This window comes from Archocentrus centrarchus, chromosome 21 (assembly GCF_007364275.1).
Source record: "Archocentrus centrarchus isolate MPI-CPG fArcCen1 chromosome 21, fArcCen1, whole genome shotgun sequence".
Lineage (NCBI taxonomy): Eukaryota > Metazoa > Chordata > Actinopteri > Cichliformes > Cichlidae > Archocentrus > Archocentrus centrarchus.
In genome coordinates, this window is record NC_044366.1 from 23,679,161 (window position 1) to 23,706,756 (window position 27,596).

Consider the following 27,596-nt stretch of genomic DNA (forward strand, 5'->3'; position numbering starts at 1 on the left):
TAGGAGAACACTCGCTCCCTCCTTGGGTCTGTCAATTTGCACCGGTCTCAGTAGAACACTGGTGATAATTGAAATGAATGGGCTTTGTCTTTGTTTATAAATTAGCGCATTGTAAATCGGACCCAAAATCCCTGCAAATCACACCCAAAAAAGGTTAAAGCACTACAGGCAAATAAATAAATAAAATAAAATGCAAATTTGTGAGCCTTCAGTATGTGTCATCATCTATAAGATTAAATGGGCTTAAGTAAAATTAGTAAAGAATTGTAACATGTTTCATATGTGAATAATTCTGCATTAAGAAAATGAGCAACTGTCATTTACTTGGGCTCATCATTGGGCTACAGTATGTTGTCCAATGCCACGATTGGCTTGTCTTGAAGCTCTCCACAGGTTTTTGTGAGCTGGTCACATTTTAAATTCATGTGTTACTGTCAAGATGCAATTTACAACGGTGTGTGCGCAGCACACTGATGATTTATTTTGCTATAGATTTGGCTTATTTAAGTCACATGTTTGTTGTTCACACTGTTTAAGTGATAAGAAAAGTCAAGCAGAGATGAGTAGAAAGCAGGAGCTCAAATCAAACACTTGAATATATAATTTCAGCCTGTCCATATGTTCATTTGCCCTTTTGATGAAAGTCCACACTCCGTTACTCATCTTGACAGAAGTGTTTGTCAGCAGAACCAATTGTCTCAGAGGACCAAATGTTTTTTTTACGTCTCTCTCAGAGTGCTTAACTGTTTATCAGCATCCTGTTCTTTTTTGATAGGGCAGGCATGCAAAATGGATTCTGCTTAGGTGAAAACAGGTGATGATGTTAGACTAGCTGATGAGTGCATGTGGACAAGGGGAAGGGTAGCTGAGCAGCTGGAAGGAGAAAAAGAGAGACAACTTGCCAGCTCTCAGATTCTTTTAACTCTGCACACCACACGACTTAAAAGGACTGTCTCCGAAAAATTGCTTGACATATAAAACAGTAGCAGAGAAATGTCCCATTCCCATGGAATACTGAATACTTTGTTGATGGAACTGATGATTCTTAGTACGCATTTGCCTTTTTTCTCTTCTCTATTCTGCTTCAGAAATGCTTCAAAATGTAACACCTACATGCCAAGAGATGTTTGCTGAAGTAAAACTGACTTAAAGAAACAGTCCTCCTCAGACAAATGGCAGCGTAACCGCCCCAAACAATATACACTCACAAGCAACTGCGTTAACTATACCTGTTCAACTATCTAGTGTTTGTCAGCCAGTCACATGGCTGCAACTCAATCCATTTAGGCATGTAGACATGGTCAAGATAACCTGCTGATTGGAAAAACGTTGGCTGGTCTGATGAGTCTCAGACCAGCCAACGTTTATCTGCTGTGACATTTGGATGCGTTATCTGCTGTGACCTTCAAATGGTAGGGGCAGAATTTGACATAAACAGCATGAAAACATCCATCTTCCCTTGTATCAACGGTTCAGGCTGGTAGGTCGGTGCTGGTATAATGGTGTGGGGGAGTTTGGGCCTCTTAATACTAAGTGAGACTCATTTAAACACCACAGCCTACCTGACCATGTCCATCTCTTAATGATCACAGTGCAACTTCTGATGGCTCTTTCCCACAGGATAACATGCCATGCCACAAAGCTCAAATCATCTCAAACTGGTCTCTTAAACATGACAGTGAATTCCCTGCACTCAAATGACCTCCACAGTCACCAGATGTCAGTGCAACAGAGCACCTTTGGGATGTGGTGAAATGAAAGATTTGCATCATAGATGTGTAGCGGACAAATCTGGAGCAACTGTCAGATCCTATCATGTCAATATGGACCAAAATCACTGTTTCCAGCACCTAGTTGAATCCAAGAATTAAGGCAGTTTTGGTTCTGAAAACAAAAGTGTTTCAACCTGGTACTGTACCTAATAAAGTGGCTGGTGAGTGTACATATGTTTGCATGCAACACAAAGTTCTGTAGTAGCAGTAAGTAGTTAAGGTTAGCAAAACATCATGCAGTAATTTGTCCCCCCATCTGAAAGACAATGTTGTATTTCAGCCATAATGATGACGTTTTCCTGAGCATAACACACAACTGCAACTCTCACAGAAAATAAAACAAATGAAAACTTAACTGGACAAAGCAAAAGAGAACAAAACACATGGGTTCTAGGATAAGTGGCTTCACTAATGCTCCACAAACTCCCTCCTGTTGATGTCTGAGTCACTGTGGAGTGGCTGTGCCAAATTCTAATTAGAGCTTCATTAGTTTCATCTGCGTTCACAAGCACAAGATGTGCACATAGATGCACGTTCAACATGGCCGAACATACATTAACATAGACACACAGACAAAAGCAGAAACCTCACAGTGGCTTGGCATTTATACAGTAAACACACATACTGTTACACAAACACTCAGCCTGGAGAGCAGCAATCATTACTGTGACACATCTGATGGTTCAAACTGTTTCCGAGTTATGTTTCACCAGCCGACTCAAATAAAGCCGCTCACATAATGCAGTGCAAATCATGTCTTTGCTTGCTTCCTCTTATTCCAAAAGCCTAATAAAGGTTTTCTCTCCCAGCCTTCTAAGACAGATGGAGATCATTAGACCTCCACTCTCTTGTTTGTCATGTCTACATCCATAGGTGTTCTTTGTCTTTCCTTTTCACTTATCCCCTCATCTGTCTGCCACTCACTCACTGTCTCGGACCATCTCCCTCTACATAGATTTATATCTATGGTTTTCAACTCCAGCACAATCTCACAACTTTAACAAGTGCTTCATCAGTCTTGTCAGAAATAGTTACAGGAGTCATGACATACACTTCCCCAGACAGGAGGAATTGATGGGTAGCATTAGACTGATCCTAGAGTGAACAGAAAGGCCTACATCGCTGCATTCCTCTGCTCCTTGACCCAGGAAGCTTGGCCACCGGCTGCTGTTTAGATAAATATCAAATGCAACATTTCTTTACAGACATTGTTGTATATGTTTTTAGTGTTTTGAGCAACAAGTTGTTAAAGGAAGTCATTTAAATGATGAACTTAACAGCTGCGACTGCTGCAACATCTGCCCACAGTTTTAAATTACAATCAGAAACTCTGCCAAAAGGCATGTGCAATCTAAAACGTGTTAATGAACCTCTGTCATTGATGGCATTATTAGGAGACACATATGGCTAAGTAAACACCGCACAGAACGGATCTATGGCTTTATTGTTGGTATTGTTACGGTTTTAGCTGTGCGCCTGTTTGTAGTAGTGTTGAAATGTGTGAACAGAGCTCCTGCTGTCCTGCCTGCACTGGTGACCATCTGGACTGAATCCATCACTTCGTTCTGCACTTCCTTTGTGGCCCTGACTCCTAATTTCTCATTATGGCACCACGGCTGTGGGACCAGCAATGGGAGAGGGAATTCTGCCATAAGCCGATACCTGACTGTAATCACCAGTTATAATATTTCCTATGCATAAAACGCTTTCCTTGTAAAAAGAGGAGACTTTACTGTAAACAAAGTTTATAAAAATCAGTCTTTTCATGATATCGTCTTATGATTTTTAATAAGCCACATGACTTTATGGCAGTTGATGACTGTCTTTATGGTTCCAACCTTAGAAATATAATTGGTACGATGACAGGGAAGGAACATCTGTTGCTGCCATGTTGGTGTGTTATTTGGGTGAATTATGGCACAGGATCATTGTTCTTGTACTTCCATTCATAAAGATGTCTGAGCATGTGTTTGCACTCAGTGTTCTACATACTGAATGTTTCAGCCCTCTGAATCAGGGTTGAACTGGGCCACTTGTGAGGCAAAAAGTAGCCTATATGTTTTTACAGAGGTGGTGCAGTAACATTAATGAGACTTGGAAAAGGTATCTTTATTTGAGTACATTTTGCAGTCTTCATTCATTGAACACAGAAAAAAACTAAAAAGACTCTGTTTGTTCTGTTGTCTTTGCTGAGAATTCAGATTAAATGCCAGGATCAAAGTTTGTGATATTGAGCCCTACACGCAGCCTTTGCATCGCTGATAAAATCTCACAAGCTCTGCTTTTGATCTTTTGCAATTAAAGCAAAACTATGTAGCATTCTGTTGTGATTCTTTCCCATAGAAACAAAATTATCATTCAGAGGAATAAAAATGATGATTCATCATGATGTTCATTCTTACTTTTTCTGAATTGGTTGGATAAAACCGCTTTACCATATGTAGCAGCTGAAAGAAAGCACGACGTGCGTGTCCTCAAGCATGGGGCTGAACTAAGGGGCTGCACCAAGGCCCAGCATAAATAAACAGGGATTATTTTGGACTGTGAATTATGCAAAGCTACTCTAGAGTCCAAGAATAAAAATATGGAGTCAGAAATAAGCATAAAGAGTACCCTTTAAGTTTTTTCCCTTGCTGAGAGAAGACCTCTCCTTGTTGCAAGTTATCCACCAGTGTTAAGCTTGCTCCTTAGGCTGCATCACAGTGCTGGTTTGCATTAGGATTTTTTTGCTTTGTTGCATGAATGACCGATGTTCCATTGGCTTTCCAAGCGCTTTCTTTGAACCCAACAGAATTCAGCTGTGTTTGATTATCATGAAAAGTTGCTGTTGTTGCTGCTCACAAAAGCTGAGTCTCAAGGTAAGTAATGGCTAATGCAAATGTCAACCACTACATGTATTCCCACATGCATACAAACAGATCAAGAGTCATTCTCCTGTCAGCATTTTTACATTGAATTCAAAACTAATAATGGTAGAAGAGCTGATTGAGTGCTTTGACCTCTCTGGAGGTGGTCGAGGTTAAACAGTTGCAAGCTGGAGTCTTTTTCTCTGCTTTTAAATACCTGACATGTTCCCTGGAGGATGTCTGATCCTCTCTGGCCACAAATCAACCAGCAATTACAACCCCACAGAAACCCATGCACGCACCATCACCGCCACCACAGTCTTATCTGGCATTGCAGCTGCATGAACCAGAAGCAAAAATCCAAGACAATATATTTGTGAAAAGGCAAAGTGTAATGTCAGCAGAAGCATAACAATTTAAGCAGAAAGAAGAACAAGAGAAGGAAAAATAGGCAAGCAAATGGGGTCGTGAGCATGACATGTGAGCAAAGGAGACTGCAAGCATGTTTGAAGAGCTATTCATCTCCATAGTCCTTCACAAATGCATTTATTAGCAAGAAAAAGCTCTGGAGGCTTAAAGCCTGAGTAGCAATTGTGCTTACTTGCTTAATTCTATGCCACTGTGTGCACTGGAGTCTAAGCTTTACTTCAAGACAAAAGGACCTTTTTTGTGCACTCAGAATAACTTGTTACAACATAGCTGGAACCAAGGTGCCACCTTATCACTTATAAAGGCAACATTGTTGGTGACATGGGCAAGTGTTTAGAAAATAGTGCAGCTGGCAGTTTTCTAGGGCGGTCCCTGTGGAGGATCAATAATTCCTTGACATTCAAATGGAAAAGAGGGAAAAAAGTATATATCGGTAAACATAACACTTATGCTCTAATGATGATCATGTGAGTTTGTGACTACTGTCCTACATAGACTCAAATAATCAGAAACCATTCTTTAAAAAACAATAAGTAGCAGTATTGAGTCATTGCTATATTTGATTACACATTTGATTTATGGTTGCATATGAGGTCCCAGGCAAATAATTTTAGTTATTATCAAAACACAACCAGTCATTAAGAAGCACATCAGCTGGGGGTTTTTAGTTGGAAAGCTCTTACTGAATATCTTTTATACTGAGGCTTTCAGAACTTTAATCAATGATTATGTTGCTAGTGCTATAGTGACATTACTATTGCAATAGGTAAACATTACTATAGTAAAAAGTACAGATTTTTAAGACCACATTTTTAGGGGTTTTCATCTTACCTCATTGAAAAATATCAAAAGTCAAAATGCCATCCTTTTGTGTGTATATAATTCACAAAAATCTCATGTTAGAGACAACAAATTATTAAGCTTTGATAAAAGAGAATAACCTGGCACACACTCCATGCAGTTATGTCTCCTAAAGAAGCGCCATCCAAATCACATTCCTTAAAAATGAGGTGACACAAGATATTGATAGCGGCATTATTTGCATTTTGAATATAGCCACCTGTTAGCTTCAAAGCATCGCAACAGAGGGAAACACTGAGGATTTGACAGTAATGACTAATCATGGACCAGTGATACAAAGCGGGCCTCTTCACAAGGAGCCTTTGATGCAGGTGAATCACATCCTAAACATACTTATTAGCAAGAGTGAGGGAGGCGGGGTGAGGTGGGGGGTGGGGGGGAATTTGTTCCGCACGTTAGCTGGCATGCTTGGGTGCACGAGAACAGAAGGTTGGCATAATGAATTTTGGCGTGCAAGCGGCTGTTAATGAAATAAAAAACCCCACCCCAACAGAGGTGTGAATGTGTGTGTGTGTGAGTGCCTGAGAGTTTATGCATGTTTGTAAAAAGTGAGAGCTGTGTGAGTTTACGACAGAGGAACAAACAAAGAGAGAGCATGAAGAGAGAAGGAGAAAAGTTTGTTACTGCACAGAATACAGAGGGGCAGGATTTTGTATTTGTGTGGGCTGCGCACAGAAAAAAAATCTTGGTGCACACTATATGAACAATCAAGCATTGCGACGCAGGGCCTGCTGTGTGCTGCCTCACAGTAAGCTGGTCCTGGGTTAAAAACCCAGGCAGGCCCTCTTTCTGGAGTTTGAATATTCTAAAGAGGCTTACTTAAATCACATTAAATTTCTTAAACAACAATACAGTGTTGAAGCAATATCATTATGCAAGCGGTGACTGTGGATTTGCGCCATAATGTGAAGGTGTTGAAGCTGCAAACACAAACAACCGATGACAGGTGGATGAAAGGGAGAGACTGGCTGATCACATATGGCAGCTTTTATAGCCTGGAAGACCCAGAGGTGAGCTATTTTAGCTGAAAACAGTAACATGTCAGTGAATTTCCCTACAATATAGGCTGGAACTGCCTTCCAGACAGTGGGAGGAGTGTCATCTGGGAGCAAACATATCATAATGTACTGTACCTGCTTTGAAGTGGCTCAATTTATGACTCAAAGACTTTTGCTGAAACAACAAAAAACACGTCCTACTCAAACCAGCCCATTTTCATCAAACACTACTGTATTGTCAAAGCAGTTAGCAGCTCAGATATGCACAAGGTGCGCATATATGGTTGCAGCAATAGTGAGATGGGAATGTAATTCCCATTTCGTCACATATAGGTGCTTGTAGAGGATCCCTTTGTGCCACATTTAAACGCACAAGGTAAGCATTGTTTTTCATAGTGCAGGTTTCATATATTTTAACTCAAGTCATGATCTTGAAGCAGATAGGCTTGTTGTGCATAAAGCTAGATGCAAAAGTCCAAGTGAAAAAGTAAAAATGAAGCAAAGCGCAAAACACGAAACTTTAAAAACGAACCCTTGTCTAATTGCTGACAAACTCGTGACTTGCACAAGGGTGCAAACTGCACCGCCGCCACCCTTCCAGCCTCCTAATGTCACTGAATATTGTAGCATAGCTGATTAAATAGTTAAGATATATTTAGGATATTATAGTTTTATATGCATGTGGCATACAGTATGTTCTCAGTAGGCCAGGTGGTGGCTCTGATGTGATTTCGAAAGTCTCTGAAGATCGTCTGTCCCCACCCTCTCAACACGGGTTCTCTAATTGAGTGTTAATTTGGTGCTAATTATGTAACATGTTATCCCAGTGAGACGCCCCAGATGCCACGAGATGAAGGCGTGTGGAAGAGTGTGTAGAATTGCAAAGCAAACCATTTAGGGAGACACGATGTGATGCCGGTCCTGCATAGGCTTCATGACAGTAAATCACAATGCAGAAAAAACAAAACAAAACACCACACACTCAAACATCCCACATAAGGAAGCATTCAATCGGTCCAAGTGTGCTCTATAAGAAGGTCATCCTCATATGAAGTGCATCTGCTTGTTAAACAAATATTCTTCTCCGCAACCGAGGGTTTGAATAAATCATTCAACAAACATTTCCCTGTGAAAATTTGGACCTTTAAACACTTTTTTCTTTTCTTTGACTATGAAAGTAATAAACACTGATGCTGGGCTGTTTAGTTATTTATTTTAAGTGGTTGAGCCTAGAGTTGGGCCTTTGGACTGATGCTCTTTTCTCCCACTGTTCTGTTTGTTCTTCAGCACAACAGTAAATATAACATGATTAGGAAGAAGCTCTCTCTGGTCTTTTATTCATCAAAGTTGTAGAGCTTCATGCAACATACACTGCTCAATATTCTGCATGGACACCAATGGAGGCTGTTACGATTTACGAATATGCGTGTAGTGCTTGCTTAATATACAAGAATGTGAAGGTGTGCACTTGCCTGCCACTCTGATCAAAGGTTAATGCTATCACATTCTCAACCAGTTCTGTGAAAAAGAAAAATGCAACTGTACATTTCTGTGCTTCCAAAATAGGCTGCCCAAATTGTCTCCATGGACCTAAACCTTTAAGAAAGGTCATAATTTCTTCAAACGTCTAGTTAGTTTAGTTTATAGTAAACATTCTTCGAACAATAGTAACTGTTATATTTATAGGGAACTATTTTTAAGAGTGGAAGAATACATATTTAATAGGCTATTGAATTTTTTATCTATTTTGAGGACTGTTAGAGTAATTGACTCAAACTAAGCGATTTTGTGGCAAATCAATTGGGGTCAACTGAAGACACGCTATATTTTTTTATAACTATTCTCAGTTGCTTTTTAATGATTTTCTAGCTGTAAGAAGAAGGCCTTATCCTCTAGTGGGCTCCATTTTCTTTTTGCTACAGTCTAACGATGCAGATTCACATGTGGAACTCACTCATACTGTATATACTATTACTAAACTCCACTAATGATGCTGTGCATCTTCACTGTCACACTGTTATGACTTACTTGCAGTACGTATGTTATTAGTAACACATGTATATTCACTAGCCACTTGATTATTTACACCTTGCTTGTAGGTTGGACGACTTTTTCTGTCAGAAATGCTTTAATTCTTCATGGCATAAATTCAACGAGGTGCTGGAAACACACCTCAGATATTTTGGTCCATATTGACATGATAACATCATGTAGCTGTTGCAGATTTGCTGGCACATCCATGATGTGAATCCACAGTTCCACCACATCTTAAAGGTGCTCTGTTGGCTTGAGATCTGGAGATTGTGGAGGCTATTTGAGTACTGTGAACTCATGATCATGTCCATGAAAAGAAAATATCACCTACATCATTGCATCACCACAAATAGCCTGAAGTGTTGATACAAGGCAGGATGGATCCATGCTTTCATGTTTTTATGACAAATGAACTGAGACTCTTCAGACCAGATAACATTTTTTCCAATTTTGGTGAGCCTGTATGAATTTTAGCCTCAGTTTCCTGTTTTTAGCTGACAGGCGTGACATCAGATGTGGTCTTCTGCTGCTGTAGCTCATCTGCTCCAATCTTCAACCTGTTGTGCATTCCGAGATGCTGTTCTGCATACCTTGGTTGTAACAAATGGTAATTTGAAGTATTGCTGCCTTCCTATCAGCTCAAAGTAGTCTGGCCGTTCTCCTCTGACCTCTGACATCAAGAAGGCATTTTCACCCAGAGAACTGCCTCACTGGATATTTTCTCTTTTTCTGATCATCTTCTGTAAAACCCTAGCAATGGTGTGTAGGAAAATCCCAGTAGATCAACAGTCTCTGAAATACTCAGACTAGCCCAACCGCCGCTTCATCAGGTCATCTTGACCATGCCTATGCCTAAATGCATTGGGATGCTTCCGTGTAACTGGATGATATTTGCATTAACAAACAGCTGAATGGCTGTACCTAATGAAGTGGCCAGTGAGTGCGCTTGTCTTAAAATGACAAGTCAAAAAGCCTTCGGTGAAAAGGGTCTGGTTGTACAGGTATGACTGGAATTAATGTCACAATACTGATGTAGCATCAGCTTCATTACTTTGCAGTGAGTTATGCATTTGCAACAATAAAACCAACTCATAATGTGGATTTATTTTCCCCAAATATGGAATAGATGACTTAAAGAAAGACAGACCTGTTTACCTATGAATGCAATAATGGCAGGGGAGATGACTGTAGTTAGTTTAACACTAATAGAACTCATCAATCCCTCATTCTACACTGAGCCTCGTCTGCATTCACTAATAGATTTCCCATTCTTGTCTAATTAATAAGGGAAGCCTTTTCACCCTGAACGCCTATATTGAAGGGTGGAGAGGTCGCTGGGAATCCATCAGATGTGATGCAGTTAATCAGCATAAAGCCTGCTTCGGTGCACTGCTGAACAATGACTGTAGGAATGGACCCAGCCTTCATAATGCAGCACACTGGAACAGGGAAGTACGGAGGTAAAATTCATAAACAGCATTGTGCATTGTCAAGCTTTTAAAGAAAGTGCATTTACTTGCCTTCTTTATGTGTTAAACAATCTTTAGTCAGAATTTAAAAAGCAACATTGTAAGAGAGAGAGGATTCGTGGGAGAGAATATAAAAAAATTAGAATGTGTGTGTGTGTGTGTGTGTGTGTGTGGGGTGTCTCAAACCCTGTGGTGTCCTATCTTTATGAGCAACAACAACAACAGCAGAGAGAAAATACACAAGTGCAGGGAGAGAGGAATAAAGGAGATCAGAGAGCAGGACCATATACAGGACAAGAAAAAATGCTATGACACTCCTCACACCCACATCATTCTGCAGCAAACTGGCAAGTCAGTAATAAAAGCTGACTCAGTCTCCTTCTGCAGTGCACATTTTACTTCATTGTTCCACACATTTGATTAAAGTACAAAAAAATATCTGTTCCTGACACAGTGGGGAGCAGAGATGGTCATACAGATGAGTCACGAAGGGCACTTCCTATTGTTGAGCATCAGACTAGCTAGACAGAACTGCCAGATTGCAATCTCACTAAGGTCAACGAGTCAGTCAAAAGCGTTAATCAGCATAATCTCACCTGCATCTTCAGCCCACATATCTACTGGCCACCTGAAGCTTGGCAATCTTCAAAGAAAACTGCCATTTGGGCGCTACTGCCATCAGCTACATCATCTAATCAATCTCATTGGTGCCTGGTTCCGAGAAATCAGCTCTTCTTTAGCTGATACAAGCAATTGGACTTGCATCTGTGTGTCCAAAGTGGCAACTGGTTTATGCGAGAAACAGGTGGAACAGAAATGCATTCATTTGCAGTTACTACAGCTCGGCAGGTATTCATGAGTGTGAATATACAGTTCACACACAGGCATGTGCAGCAGTTACTACATTGGAGCAGTGAAATGCACAAACACATCTCTGTATGTGTGTGCATAAAGTATGCGCTCGCGCGCACACACACACACACACACACACACACACACACACACACACACACACACACACACACACACACACACACACACACACACACACACACACACACACACACACAGTAGATGCTGACACTGGCATCTTGGACAGCTTCTCAAACTGTGTAGGGATGCCAGAGGAGGAGGAGAGAGAGAGAGTGAGTGAGTGAGCAAGAGAAACAGCAATGCTGCTGTAAAGACATCATTTTCATTGTGTACCAGGGAAAGTGGTGGCACCATAAAATGGTAATGACAGTTAAGGCGTTTAGTCACGGACTTACTGGAAGGTGCTGAAAAAACCCACACACCCATGTTTTGACATAGACAACATTCCTTGAAGTGTTGCTATTTGGTCTAAAATGATTTCAATAAGGAGAAATCATTAGGAGGAATTGAACATGATTTATTGATATACAGAATTTAATTAAGGCATTTGGCGATTAGACTCCAATGGTCCATCATAGCTGAACGAAATCCCAGCAGTGATAGGAATTTGGACAGGACCCCCGGAGTCTAGATGTAGGTGGTGGTGAAGATAAAGATGGAGGCTCGGATGGAGCACTGATTGGCTTTTGTGAGGTGGAAATGGGGAGGAGGTGGGTTGCACAAATGAGTCTGCAAGAATGACAGGTATATGGTGAGATTTAAAGTATGCAGAGTGGAGGCTGATTGGCTTGAAGAAGGTGAAAAGAAAGATGATTGGACTAGAGCAGTGATGTCAGCTTTGACGGTATGGGAAGGTGGAAGTGAAGTGAAGAATAGACTAGCAATCAAACACCCATGAAAGCAGACAGATGAGTGATTACATATCTTCATTATTGAACTTACGCATAAGCTTCATTATGATGTAGAAGGAAGTATACCACCTCATTAATGGGCATACATATATCAACACCTGTCAAGGTGAAATGAATAAAATTGAGCTACAAGGCAATGTTGAGCTGGGAATTCTTGGGTCATGGCATATAGATCATACTTTCACATTTACCACCCACCAAACTGTTAGTGTTGACCTAGCACCCTCTATGGGAAAGGCAGTCTTTAACAGTGGCACCACCCAGGGGGAAAATGCATCCCCCGACCCTGCACACTTTGAGCTGATGGAGCTGATGGATGCTGTGGCCCAAAGGACCCAATGCCAACATCCCAGTGTCAGACACCACAAGACACGTGCAGAGTCAAAAAAATGTAAAAAGGAGGGTAATTCCACATCAAACACTGTTACACAGCTCTTTGTGTAACAGTGTAACAGGAACAAAGCCTGGCCCGTGTGGTACTGTACAAAATAAACTAAACTGAAACTCTTCTAGATAGTGATGGGACGTACTGTGCTGAGGCTTCGGAGCATGTGTTGAGAAATCTGGGAAGTCTTTTAGGAACTGCGTATCAAGGCTTGCTTCTCTAAGGGTGAGTGATGTCACCGATAACATCTGAAGCCTCACTAGGTCAGGAGGTGGTTCTAGTGTTGGCTGGATTTATGAACATCAAGTGCAGTGGATCCCCACGAAATTTGCATGTTAGTGTTTGTGTTGGAGTTCACAAACTTACCTTCGACATAGAGAAACTTGTTTTCATGGAACCTGCTAAATTTAGGTTAATTTATTATTATAAATTATGTATTTCAACACTTGGAATTGAATTCTCCCAGTAAGGTATTACACATAATATGCCTATAAATAGAAATGTGCTACTACTATAATATTCAAATATTTACAAGTCTTTATTTTCATTCTAAGCTGAAGTGTTTGCTGTGTACCAAGGAGTCCAACACCAGCAGCTCATCTATGGGTATCATCTAAGCCACGGGTGTCAAACTCCAGGCCTCGAGGGCCGGTGTCCTGCAGGTTTTAGATGTGTACCTGATCCAACACACCTGAATCAAATGGCTGAATGACCTCCTCAGTATGCAGGTGAGTTCTCCAAAGTCCTGCTAATGACTTCTATATTTGACTCAGGTGTGTTGAAGCAGAGACACATCTAAAACCTGCAGGACACCGGCCCTTGAGGCCTGGAGTTTGACACTCCTGAGCAGAGGTGCATATATCCAAGCCTATACAGGTTTGATGTGTGGACACTTGTGCACCCCTACCTCCTCAGTACCATGTGAAAGGGTATTCTCCAAAAGAGAACCAGACTGAGTCCAAGAAAAAATATTACTTCTTAATAAAAATTAATAAAGTCACCATAACTCCAGTATTCATAAGGACAATCACTGTCCCATCTTTTGAAAACAGTGCAAAAGTTTTAACATAAACATCTCATGTCCAATTGGATTTATTTGAACACTGACTGAAATCAAACTGACAAGTTTTTGACATTGATAGACCTCTATTACCATCACCCACACATTAATCAAAAATAGATTAGATGAATGAATGAATGAATGAATGAATGAATGAATGAACCGTACAAAATCAAATTAAGACGGTTTTAGTTCTATTCTTGGCAGTGATTATTCCCATGTTGACATTGTTGGAAGACAATCAAGAAGCCATCACACAATAGTTGAAATGACAATAAAGGCTTTGACCAGCAGGGGGTTTTGTGTGCACATGAAGCCTCAGAAATGAGCCTGTTTTTGAACCAACTAGATGGCAAGCTTCAAGGCTTCATGAGGCTTCATCTAGCCATCACTACTTCTAGGTAACACACTATGAGGAAGGACACAGCCACGAGGGAGCATGCGACAAAGGACAAATGGAGACTGAAACGATAAATGCAACACAGGATAACAAGAGCATGGGAAACAGGTGGGAACACAACTGGGAATAACATACATAATGACTAGGGAGGAAGTTAAACTAGATACAAGATACAGAGAAGAACAGCCACAAAAAATAAAACAGCAAGAGAGCCACAACCAAATAAGAAGGCAAGATCAACTTGACAGAAAGCACAAAAACACAAAGACGAAGAATAAGCCAGACACAGACACGCAAGGGAGGCAGGAATTAACAGGGATACAAGGAGCAAATCAACCTGACACCAAGAACAGAACTAGACGTGAAACTAAAACCTGAAAGTGTAAAGAATACAGAAGCATAATCAAAACTAGAAAAACAAATATCCCCCAAAAAACTCAAAACCCTGGATCCAAGACTCAGGGACCCTGACAGCCACAAAGCAAAGATGGTTCAGTTCTTCTCTCCCACTTGATAAACAACATAGATAGATAGATAGATAGATAGATAGATAGATAGATAGATAGATAGATAGATAGATAGATAGATAGATAGATAGATAGATAGATAGATAGATAGATAGATAGATAGATAGATAGATAGATAGATAGATAGATAGATAGATAGATAGATAGAAAAGAACACAATCAGCATACAAGCTTCAAGATTCTTGGAGCAACCAGGTCTTCATTTGGCACCCTCAAATGTTGCATTATCAAAAACCTGCAAGCTTGTAAATTCACAGCCTCTCCACTTGCCTTTTAACTGTTCTTTGTTCTGCATCTGTATGCACTTGAGTAGATGTGCATATTAATTACATTAAGTTTTTGAAAATATGCCAATAGATGCTCAAAAACACTTATCTTATCCCCTCATTAATTTGAGCACATCAGGGCGTACCAGTGAAGGTGTCCACTGTCACTGCTGACGTTGAGATCAAATGTGCTGCAATTTCTCTGTTTTGTCAATGTCCCCCTGGGGTTGTTAATGGTCATCCATCTTATCATTTAATTGGACCAAAGCCTTTCTTGAGTTTCTTTTCTTGAGGACAGAGTATAATGAGAGGGTTATTCTGAGTCCTCTAATTGACCTTCAGCCACTACATATTCTGCCATGAGAACCATGCTGTAGCTGTCCTTGAATGTAACAGAGCTGTGAGCACTTTTTTTTATTTACAGAGGAAAGGAAAGGAAAGGAAAGGAAAGGAAAGGAAAGGAAGGAAAGGAAAGGAAAGGAAAGGAAAGGAAAGGAAAGGAAAGGAAAGGAAAATGTCTGCAGATTGAGTAAGACAATGTACAGAAGATAACAGAAATCATAGTGTCAAAGGTCACAATATAATCAAAATGACCACATAGCATTACGATGCTATTAGTGAACACATAAGCAGGAGGAAGATGGGAATGGAAAATAATAAAACAATAAAAAAGTCCCACTAATCTAAGTACAGCATTATACTGTAAGCAAGATGCTAACCCACAAAACTTCCCTGCTAGTTGTTCAAATTAAACCTCACACTGAGGCCATTTACACTGCTGCAGCTACTGCTGCGTTTAAAAATGAAACTACAGGAGCTCCAACCTTGCTGTAAGGTATGAAATTGTACAATAACTCTCATGTAGACTTCAAAATTGAGAAAAGAGCACGCTATCTCAGTGTTCACAGTTCAAAAGGACATTGTCTTTCAGAGCAGGGCAGGACACAAAATGGAAGAGAAATTATAGCTTTGCAGCAGCTGTGTGAACATGCATTGTAAGGTACAGAAAGAGAGCGAGAGCCAAAGTGTCAGAGAGGGAGAAAGACAGATCTGTCTTCTCAAGAAACAGAGGATCAGCAAACAAATGTGTGATTTGCATCCGGAGGAGAGAACGTGATAGCAAAGCTTTGTTTTTCTGCTCCCCAACACTATGTATTATGCCGCTGAGCGGCGACCTCAGCAGCAGCCGTGTAAGGGCAGCAATTTCATTTTTGAAGCATAGAGTCAGCAGTAGTAACATTTCAGCATTGCTGAAGAGTTCTGTGCATTTTAAGCACCAAAAGGCCTCATTTCCCATCCTTGATGAACAAAAGGTTGATTGTGGTGGTTCTGGATGAGATAAAAATATCTGTGCTCATCAAATTCATTTTGTTTTTTCAAGTGAACGACCAAACAAATCACTGAAAAAAAAGAAATCATGAAATGCTCCGATGAAAGCACAAACATGCAAAATATAATTAGGCGATGATTTACTTCTCATTCAACTCTTGACAAGAGTTCAAGAACAAGATTATATGTGACTACCTGTAAGTATCCATAGGTTAGCTAGCCTCTGCTTGCACCGGTTAGAAGCCATTACACATAATAATTATCATCATCATCATTAAACTTATAGTTAATCTGCAGAGCAAACTGCTATACAAAAGAAATGTAATGTTCTGTGCTTTTGATGAGCTCTTATTTCACCTCAGACAGTTCTTAGTGGCATTGGCTGCATGTTTGAGGTCACTGTCCTGCTGCAGAATAAATTTGAGGCCAATCATACACCTCCCTGGATGGCATGATGGGTAAGTATCTGCCTGTATTTCTCTGCACTGAGCACACCATCAATCCTGACCAAATCTCCAACTCCATTTGCAGAAATGCAGACCCGGCCTTGCAAGTAACCTCCACCATGCTTCACTGTTGCCTGCAGACACTCATTATTGCACCTCCTGCCATTTTTCTGCAAACCAGTTCCTGTGTTTTCATGCAAAGTTAAGCCGCTTGACCATGTCAGCGGTTTGGCTTTTTGGCTGCAATTTTTCCATGAAGACCACTTCTGGCCAGACTTAATTGGACAGTAGATGGGTGTACCTGGGTCCCACTGCTTTCTGCCAGTACTGAGCTGATGCCACAGCTGGACCTCTTCCGATTTTGAAGGGAAATAAACCTGGTGTGTTCTTTCATTGCTGCACTAAGTGTCTTTGGCCGACCGTTGCCTCTATTATCCTTGACATTGCCCGCTTCTTTGTGCTTCTTAAAAAAAAGCTTGAATTGCACATCTTGAAACCCCAGCCTGCTTTGAAATCCTTGTCTGGAAGAGCACTTGCTGATGCAGTATAACTTACCTTGCTGTCTTGCCATAGTGTATGACCTGTGACATGAAGCTGTCTCCCACAACCTCACGTTGGTAGTAGAGTTTTGCTGTTCCTCACCCAACTTTAAGCCTCCTACACAGCTTTTATTTCTCAGTTAATGACTGTGTTTCAACCTACACATGTGAAACTGACGATCATTAGCACCTGTTTGGTATAACTGGTTGATCCTTATATTGACATAAACAAGTATCATTTAGATTTTTGAAAGCAGCCTTAGCTTGCAGCATTTTTTCACACCTGCCTAAAACTTTCATGCAGTAGTGTGTGTGTGTGTGTGTGTGTATATATATATATATATATATATATATATATATAGAGAGAGAGAGAGAGAGAGAGAGAGAGGGAAAGAGAGAGATAGATATAGATATATAGATATAGGACTATAGGACTTACTGTGGCATACAGAGATCAATGTCTTCCAAGTAGTTAACGCAGTACGGTAATCTGAAGTGCTCATGTCATAAGGGGGGGAGTGTAGTGGAGGAGGTTGTGTCATTCATATTGCTATGATAAGCGATATAAGTGTGATCAAAGTTATGACCAGCTGAATAACTTCTCCTTACTACAGAGGACACTTTTAGTGAAAGGAGACCATTTCACCAGCCTCTAAAATATAACAGTAACAAGTCTTTTTAGACGTGCTTTGTCAGCCACTACATAACACTGTTTAATTATTGACCTAGACTTCAAAAGGCTTCAAAAACAGAATAAAATTTTAATTTCACTCATGCTCTCATACTTACCCTAAAGGCCTAGATAATGATAATAACCAGAGACAGAGGGTGTGTATGTGGGTAGTGTGGGGTAGGTCAGGCAAGATTAATTGTGTAGTATGTAAATTTCATTCGTCACATGCAGACTGATGTCGATTTTAATTGAATTAAAACAATGTGATCTCTGGCCTGCTCAGAGTCTAAGAGGACAGCTGGTGAATAGTGATGAAGTGAGTTGGAGAACACTTGAGAGACGGGAGGAGGAGTGGGTGGGGTGGTTAGGGGTGAGATAGATATGGTAAGGGCCACAGATTAGTTAATGATGAGAGTGATATTGACCCTAAACTAAAAGCATAGGGTCCTGTTCACTAGTAACTGGGCTGTTCAGTAAATTTATAGGCTTTGAAAAGCATGTGGATTTATCTATATCATGAGGTTGTGACAGATAGTAGGTTACACTGCACATCTCACATATAAAGCAATTTTTGGGTGTGCCATCCTCTCATGGGTGTGATTGATGCAGGTGTATGTGTACACAAGCGCACCGGTGTGTAAGTTAAGTTGGGAAAAGTCAACTGCTGGAGTAACACTTATCTCAGGTGTGATTTTATCATCTCGTCTCCAAGGACATGTACAGTAACTGAGGCTGAGAGTCGATCATGGCAGGCCAGCACACAACAGGCAGCAGACTTGCAACATATTCACACAAGTGCTTAGACTCAGAGACGGAGAAGGTTTCAGCTGAGGGTAAACCCATCTCTTTTTCTCACCCAACACCTCTTATCTCTCACCACTCGTTCCTTATATTCCCACTCTCTGGGATAATATCATAGCTAATCGCTGCCTCTCCATCCATCTATCCTCCTTCAGCCTGATAGATGAGGACAGAAAACAGACGGAGGAGGTGTGGATACCTCACTCGTCCTTCGTGTCTCTGCTGACTGCTTCTGCCTCCGCTTTTTCTTGCAGCATCCACGGAGGCTGCATCCAGCTGGCAAAGTAAAAGTCAAGTCATCGCCTTAATAAATAAATATATAACTAAATCACACACAGTCATGCTCACACAAGTGCACCCCGGCAGTTACATTTTATAAGGCAGTGAAGTGTGCATGCTTTTGAAGGTGACCCTTTGGTGAAAACCTTTTACCGCCACGAGACAATGTCCCAGATCACCTCCCCACCTCAGCTCCTCATTACACACAAATACACTCTCTCTCAAACGCCATTTGCTTTCTGTAAACTCTGATGAATGAATCCTAGGTGCAACATTGCCTGCTGAGGGTATAAAAATCGGACATAATACATTCCTATACAGTAAGCAGAGAAATAAAGCAAGCAAGATATGATGTAAACAGTCCCATATTTTGTTTTCACAAGTAAACATATTTATTCACTGTACATAAAGTGAGTTTTCCAAGCATCACCCCTTTCGCTGTGGATATTCTACAAGCGGCAATGTAAGGTAGACGATTCCTCTCCTCCCCTCGATTTCCTCTTGCCCTCTGCACCTTCAATTCACTGTGCCAAATGGTACATTTACATTGGCCATAACCTCAATCACCATGCTTGCAGGCTATGCTGAATGTGCAGGCAGACATTTCTACAGTGAAGGGATGCAGACAGTGGTATAATGGGAGCAATAGATAGAAACCCACGCCCGAGGCATCCATCAAACCAAACGACTCCATTACAGTAAGTCCGACAGAGGCAAACGGTAATGTGCACTGTGATAAACACTAGGATAATAGTCTGTTTATAGTCCTGGACACACTGTTTCTGCTGGGAAACACTGGGTAGGAATACAGATAAGATACATGAGCACCAACCTCTATCTTTTTCACTCTCTCTCTCTTCTCTCGCTCTCCTTTGCTGTTATCAGTCTCTTTCACTCCCTTGTTCTCTTTATCCTTTTCTGCTCTCTCTGTATAATATTTTCCTTCCTGCAGAACACAGGAGAAGCTGCACACATCAGCTGAACCAGGCTTTATCTGGTGTTTTACTGTTGTAGCATTACCATCGCAGTGCTGGAATGAGGTCTAGAAGAGCCATAAAAATTTAACAGAAATGATTCAGACCTACAATGAAATATCACACAAATTCTCCATTATGTATGTTTAACTGTAAAAAGACAAACTCGCAAGCATCCCAGGATAAAGTGGCCCATGCATGTATCAGTTCATATCATAGGTGGGGTGCAGTTTCGTCTCAGAGATTTCTCCCCGTGTCTGTGAAAGTGGGAAGTGGTAAACACAGCTGTAGACAAATCTGACCACACTCAGCGTTCCCCAGAGGAACCAGGAAATGGCCAACCTGCTGCTCCTATGAATCAATTACAACAGTACACAAAAAGGCACTGTCTTTAAAAATGGGAGGTGGAGGTGAAGGCCTATAGAGAGGGAAAGGGAAAAAAATCTTTCCATCTGCTGATAATGGTGCATTTGTTCTCAGTATACTCGGTTGCTGCACAGGCCGTACCTCCCTGTGTCTACAGGCTCGGAATGAGATAAGAAAATTTAAATGCACCGTGACATAAACATAAAATGAGGCGATGGGCGGTTGTTTGTTTTACATTTCGATTAACCCGAGGAGCATCAGTGCTTGATTAAGGGGATCCTGGATCAGCCTGATCTGTGAGGGCCTGTGTTTATGCCCATAGTTAACCTCTATTACAAGACTTACTTTATTTCAGATAGCAGCTCTTCTATTGCTTCTAATGGAAGTCATTACATAGCGGAGTAGGGTCAGAATACACACGATCTGCAGTGAGGCAGGGTCACAGCAAAGGCCAGTATCTATTGCACTATATTTAAGATCAGTTAAACTTAATGACCTTCTTCATCCTCTTGGCCTATCAAATAAACTACAACATTAGCCCCTGGATGTAGTTTGGCCTTTTATGTTTGCTGTCCAGGCAATGTCGGTTTTAACAGGATGTGATAAAATGTGGATAATCGCACACCCACTTGAGGGGATGATGGTGTAGGTTTATTAAAGGAAATGAGCCCATGGTGAGAGGAGCTAATCTGATTCTAACAGGATAGTACAGCTTTAAGGGAGGTATCTCACTAAGGCAAAATCCTGTGGTACTACAGTATATAGAGCATCCCATATTTTCACAACAGAAGAAGCAGCGTAGAGGATACAAAGCTGGATACAGGCATTTACTGTACTGCAGTTTACTGTCAAAAACCTTGTTAAACTTTTGCCATGGTTGATGGCTTTCTGCTACATTAAAGCTGAAGAGCATCATGTCCTGAGTGTAAACTTTCTAACTCTGTTTTCATGACAAATGATGGCACTTTACTTTCTGATTAATGTGATTAAGTGTCTTTGTGTAAAATGTTCTGAGTGAGAAAAATAAATCCAACAACAAAAACGTACTATTTTTTTTTTTTTAATCATCTTGCTCTCACGATTCGGCTCATGATTGCTCACAGTTGCTTTACCCTACAAGCTTGCTCTCCCCAGTAATTTACCATTTCTGTTGTACTAGCACTTGTCATACCTTACTGTGAATGCAGACAACATGCCAAGTTCATATAGGGAAAGATAAGGGAAGGTAAATATGTATTTCACATTGCTGTTGTTTCTTCTCTTTCTTTCTGCCTCTGTCTTTTTCCTATTTCTATAGTCTCCTTCAGCCACTCTGTATCATTGATGTAGACTGTGTATATTTATAATGCAATAAAGGTTTTACAACCATCATCATTAGAGAATATTAAGGTCAATCTGATGACACACAAGGATACTTGTGAATATGAACCACACATATTCTATAGTATTCAATTAAAAATAGAAACAGTGTTATATGAACACATACCCAGTGTGCATTTTATTAGGTACACCTTTCTAGTACTGGGGTGGAACCGCTTTTGGGTTCAGAACTGCCTTAATTCTACGTAAACTGAACAAGGTGCTGGAAACATGAGACTAGCACCAACCACCAACCAATAGACATGCCACATTTGAGCCACTTAAATAAACTTTCTTCCCCATTTTGATTTTAAACCTGGTTTTAAATGCACTGAGTTGCTGCTGTGTGACTGGGTGATTAGATATCTGTGTTAATGTGCTGTTGTGTCGAGGTGTACTTAACAAAGTGGTCAGTACAGTAAGTGTATTATGAATTCACAGCAGCTCAACACAAAATATGTTAAAAAAAAAAAAAATTCTGAAGCTGAACTGTTGTGGTACCAAAAGGCGAAATGATTTAATTCATCGCCATTCATTCATCTTCCACTAAGGATGAAAACACAACAACAAAGTGTCTTTTAAAATGCAGTGACCAGGTAAAGTCCACAGAGTTTGCTGCACCTTTTCTACAAAAAATAAACAGATAAATAAATAAATAGTTCTCAGCAAGCCAAACTACTTTGAACTTGTTTTTGGAGTGATACATTGCTCCAAAATTATTCAAATGTATTCAATTTATTTTCTAAATGCTGAGAGCGCCTAAAAATTCTGCTCATAGCAATTGTAGATACCACGAGATCTAGGGAGGAAAATATGCTACTGTCAAACTAGGTGATGTGACCCTGCAGCTGCTGAAGTCCAAACTGGTTAAGGAACTATGGCGCCACGAGTGACGGCTACACACAAAATAGAGTAATGAGCCACCCTGGGAAGTCTGCTGTGATGTAATAGTGATAAAGCCAGATTTTGTGTGTCTGCCTATTGAACCCTGCTGTGGGTAAAATGATAGCCCATCAATCACAACCACAGCCAATCACAAAGCCGCGCCTCCAGGATCAATTTAATCTTATCCAATAGCACACTCTGCTCAGGTTAAGCTGTTCATCTCTGCAAGACAGCAGACTGTGCACTTCAATGTGCCTTACTGTCAAATAAATCAGTCAAATAAAGAAGCACCAATAAAAATACTAATCACTAATCTTTACAAATCTTCAATGTGGAAAAATACCCACACACACATTCACACATACAACCAAATTGCATGTTGCTGCATGTCCATGAAAAATCACTGTGGACACCTTTATGAGGTTACAAATCTCTAATGAAATCATCTCAGAGATTTGCATTTTTGATACACCCTATCCTAAGGAGCATTATAAAAAGGTGCACAGAAGGCATGTATGAGATGTTCTAAAAAATAAGCTGTTTGGCATCGACTGAGAAGATTTGGCAAGTTTTTCATGGGTGCAACCCACGAATGCATTTTACTGCATTTTACTTACAAATGTGGCACCATGTAAGGGGAAATAAACAGGCTTTATAGTGCTATAAGATTTGCCAAGAAGCACAAACACAAATTTCCTTACTTTTTGTGCTAAGTTTAGTAGATAGTATCAGACCGATCAGTATTCTTTAGGTGGGAACATTGAGTACTGTATGAAAGGTCAGGGGTAAAACTAGATTCAACCTCAATCCTCATCAGAGCAGTTAACCTGGCAGAACGCACAAGCCAGAGCATCCAATTCCCAGGTTTCAACAGATGAATGCTTTTATTTGTCACATGCTCACCTTGCAGCTGTGCAAGGTAAAGAAAAAAAAAAGTAGTGAGCGATGGATAGAGACAAAGAGTAAGTGCACTGTAAATCTACTGACCTTGGTCCTGGCTATTTAGCTCTCTGTGTGAAAGGGTTTAGCCTATAGCCTTAAATATTTCAACACTGCTTAGCTGACTGGAAAGTGCTGAGTTAGAAGAAGGGATAGATGCCAGGCCACAGCATTCAACCTCCCTCCAACAATTAACACAACAGCAGGACACCAGTGCCATACTCTCTGGTGTGTGTGTGTGTGTGTACTTGTGTGTATTTGTTACATTCAACTGTCTACTATAATTGCTACTCTCCTGATTCTTCAAACATACACTAATATGAGGACAATTTCACCAACGCCCCTCTTTCCATACAAAAACACATCTTCAGTTGTTTTTAATTTTCCTGAGAACTTACCAGTTACTGTGAGTTCAGTCGTCCTTCTAACCACAAAACCCCCAAACTGGACTTCGCAGGTGTAATTCCCAATGTCATCTTCTGTTACCTCTTGGATAGACAAAATGTCTCTCTTCTGGATGATGCTGGCACGCCACTGCTTCGGACGGCACTCCTGCACATCAGAGGACAGGCAGCTCAGAACTGTAAAAGCCTATTTACTGATATATAGCTTGAGGTTTCAGATACAAAACAAGTGACAGATGTAAAGACACTGTAGATTGCACATGGCCAAAAATGCAATATTCTGGGAAAGCCATGCCTTGAGAAATTTAAGACCTCCTCTTTACCTTTTAATAAATATATATCCATGAGATTTCAAAAGGTTTAAATTGATGAGTAGAAAGGAAGTGAATAAAGTGGTAAAAATACATAGCTTGCCACTCTGATATATTAATTTTATAGGGTAAAATGATAAAGCTAAGCCATTGTCCTACTTATCTGATCAAGATTTATTGCACTGAACAAATTATTCTCCATTCAATATTCTACAAAGGCCACAGAGAGACAGAGAATTTTATTTACACTTCTCTCTGCTGACAAAATAAGTGTGTTTGTGCTACATCTGCGCAAATGTGAGTATACGTGAGCAGGCGAAGTGAGTGACACGATACTTTTTTCAGCCCCTCGGTGCTCAGGCAGGGACAGCGGTGGCTCGGTGGATTCTATTCTACCATTGCTCTCGGCAACCTTCGAATTCAATCACGAAGGCTCCGCAGTGGTCCAAATAACTCTGGGTTCCAGCACTCCCAGTCATTACTAAGATCGTAATTGAATTCTGGAAAAACCTAGAGGTCAAGCCCGGCCAGCTAATCTACTGCTGATCTGCCTGTGATTAGTCTGGCATGAGCCCTTCTCTGGGATGTACTTCATTGTCCGCAGGCCATGCCTGACCTGGGAAAGGCAAGAACCCAGGTGATGGAGGCGGAGGTGCATGCTGAATAAAGATCAGGGACCGGGAGCATTTGGAGGGTATCCACTCTTTCCACAGGGCACAGAATGACACTGCACAATTTTCTTCTCATAGAGGTTTTGTGTTCATTATAAAAGCCATCTCTGTGGCTGACCTCTGCTCACTCCTCATTCTCTTTCGATGACTCTCGCAATGGTGCAGCACACTGCAAATGTAGCTTAAGCAATTCATTGTCATCATTTACCTTATCATCTGAGAAGTACCAATTCCAATAAGGCTTTAAACATAAACAGACAAGAAATTAGATGAAAACAAACCGATGCCCCTTTATTTCTGACAAATAACAAGATTCTTCAAAACAAAAATATCAGATAAGCCTGCAGGCAAGTATACAAATGATGCAAAGATCACATGACAGAATAAACATGGTCACATACAGTATTAACAAACAGGCTTGGCCAAACATCAAGCTCACCTTGTACCAGGTGATGTCTGGCTCTTTGCCAGGTTCAACGTAGTCATCTATGTCAGGACAGAGGATGTCTTTACTCTTGCTGAGCTCAGCCTTCTCCATTCTTCTCATGTTAGAGTTGTAGCACAGGTTTGTGTCATTCTCCGCCACAGTCAGAGACATGGAAACTTTCATGCAGTATGTAGAGTTTCTGTTGGCAGAGAAGAACAGCACATGGAGTTTAAGAATCATTTTTTGATATATGATATTATAACTCTTTTATTTTATCTTAATTTTTCCTCATTCAATATGAAATCCATAAAACCAAATCTGTAAAGAATAAGAAATAAAAGGAAAAACTTTCCTATGAGTTTTTTTTTCACAAACAAAAAAAAAGAACTTTATCTTTACCTTCCTTTGATACCATTTAGTTATTATTCTTTCCCCTCTGCCTCTCTCAAACTCTTTTGTGTTTGTGGGGCTACCAATAAAGACACAAATCATGACTACTTTCTGAAATCTTTTTGGAGAGGGAGGGGTCATCTGTGCTAATCTGTGAAAAGAGAAATGCAGAGATGGTCCCACAACAGGACAGTGAAGGATGCGCGGCCCTCACAAGGACTCGTCCCCCACGGAACTTCTCCCCCCTTTTTTTCTCAGCAACCACCTGAGATGCAGAGCGGGCTTTGCTATCCAAGAAAGAAAGATGACTCTATCTTTAAATTAATGCTATAAAAACCATCATCAAAGCCACATTCATTACATTCCCTATCATCAGTGACATACTGCTAAAAAGTGACTGTAACAAAGTGTTCCTTAGCAAGCTTATGATGCATGGCCGAAAATCTGTGGACACCCTTGCTGCTGTAATAGTTTCCACTCTTCTGGGAGGTTTCGCCAAAAGATTTTGGACCTTGATTGCAGGAATCTGTTGGCATTCAGCTTCAGTGGTCCAGTTTCTTTCAGAATTTATCAGCGCTGTGAGAAGGCCTCTAAAGTTATTGAGAAAATCTGTTTTTATTTAGAAAGCGTTTTGTAGAGATACTTATATGAAATGATCTGCACAGACATATAAGACTGTTGATAATCTCATCCCTTAATCTTGTCCCTGAAGTGTAGTTGGTTGTAGTCTGAGTACTACATTGCACAACACTTTTATAAATAGTCAAGAGTCCATGCAAAGAGAAAAAAAAAGGGAACACATTTGCTGAAATGCAATTTCCAAATGATTGGTTATTAACTAATTTTAAACAGTGATGCAGTCCTCAATCTCTCTAGAGAAGGAGTTCCAGAATGAGGGAGTGTTTATGATGAAGGTCCAATCACCCCATGTCCAGTTCTTGGTCTTGAGTAGTGAGGGCAGAATGAGGGAGTATGGTGATGGAAAAAATAGGAAAGCTGGAGGAGTCTGGGTTATGGAGGACGTGTAAAAGTGAAAGCCACTTTTACACGTAAACTACAGACAGTGTTGGGAAAATCAAACTGGGTTATTTCTGTAGCTGCCTTCTCACATCTAGCACACAACAGAAGGTAGCCTGGGTCAAACAAACTATCATTACTCCACTTCATTTAGGTGACCTTCTTTCCAGGGCAGTGTGCAGGAGGCAGAGCACATGATGTCCACTTCCCCTGTGTGAATTCTCCAGACAATTACCTAAGCTACTCTCACATGGGCTTAACCAGACATGATACATGCGTTGCATTAGGGAGCTGGTAAAAACCCCTTAATGTCCAATCCGACTGATTTGGACATTCAGGTTCTTGCAGAGAGCTCCTATGGCTAATCTGTGGAAAGTTCAGGGCTGCATGCATGTATCAAAAGGGCTGTAGATTCAATTGATGTGGAACAGCAAGCCAGGGGAGGTGCCTGTTGTCAAGAAAAGTGGGAGGGAGTAAACAGAACAAGAGTTTGTCAAGATTTTCAGATGACATAAAGAGTGCCATTGCAGTAATTGAGTCTGGAGGTAATGAAAGCGTGGATCAGGGTGTCAGTGAGAGCAGCCTGATCCAAACCATGACAATGGCCCCATGCCAAAAGTCCATTCTTTTTAATGTGTGTCTACTTCTGTTTTCATTCTCTGCTGCCTAGCCCAGCAAGGATAGGATCTCACTTGGTCAGTCACCTAGTCAGAAGCCTGTTTGTACGGCCATATGGGCTTTCATTTCATTTCATTTCATTACATTACATTTATGGGTGGCCAGATGCTCCCATTCACCGTAAATGACGGGGTTTCATATGATCTACTCAGGTTATGGAAACAATAAGGGAGTCCCCTCTCTCATATAAACACCTTTGACCCCCTGGGGCCATAAAACACAGATGCAGACATGCACATGCACATGGGCACCCATGCACCCGCGTATGCTTAAAAGA

At 40.7% G+C, this 27,596-nt stretch overlaps 1 protein-coding gene across 1 annotated transcript in view; it reads right to left on the minus strand.

The window, feature by feature from the left end:
- The window catches only part of il1rapl1a (interleukin 1 receptor accessory protein-like 1a), a 188,608-nt gene that overhangs the window by 62,776 nt on the left and 98,236 nt on the right, over positions 1-27,596 (minus strand). Inside the window, exons 7-8 of the mRNA XM_030758212.1 lie at positions 25,247-25,433; positions 23,820-23,973 (exon numbers count right to left, since the gene is read on the minus strand). Of these exons, the coding sequence (XP_030614072.1) occupies positions 23,820-23,973; positions 25,247-25,433 (341 nt within the window). The remainder of the gene's footprint in view (positions 1-23,819; positions 23,974-25,246; positions 25,434-27,596) is intronic.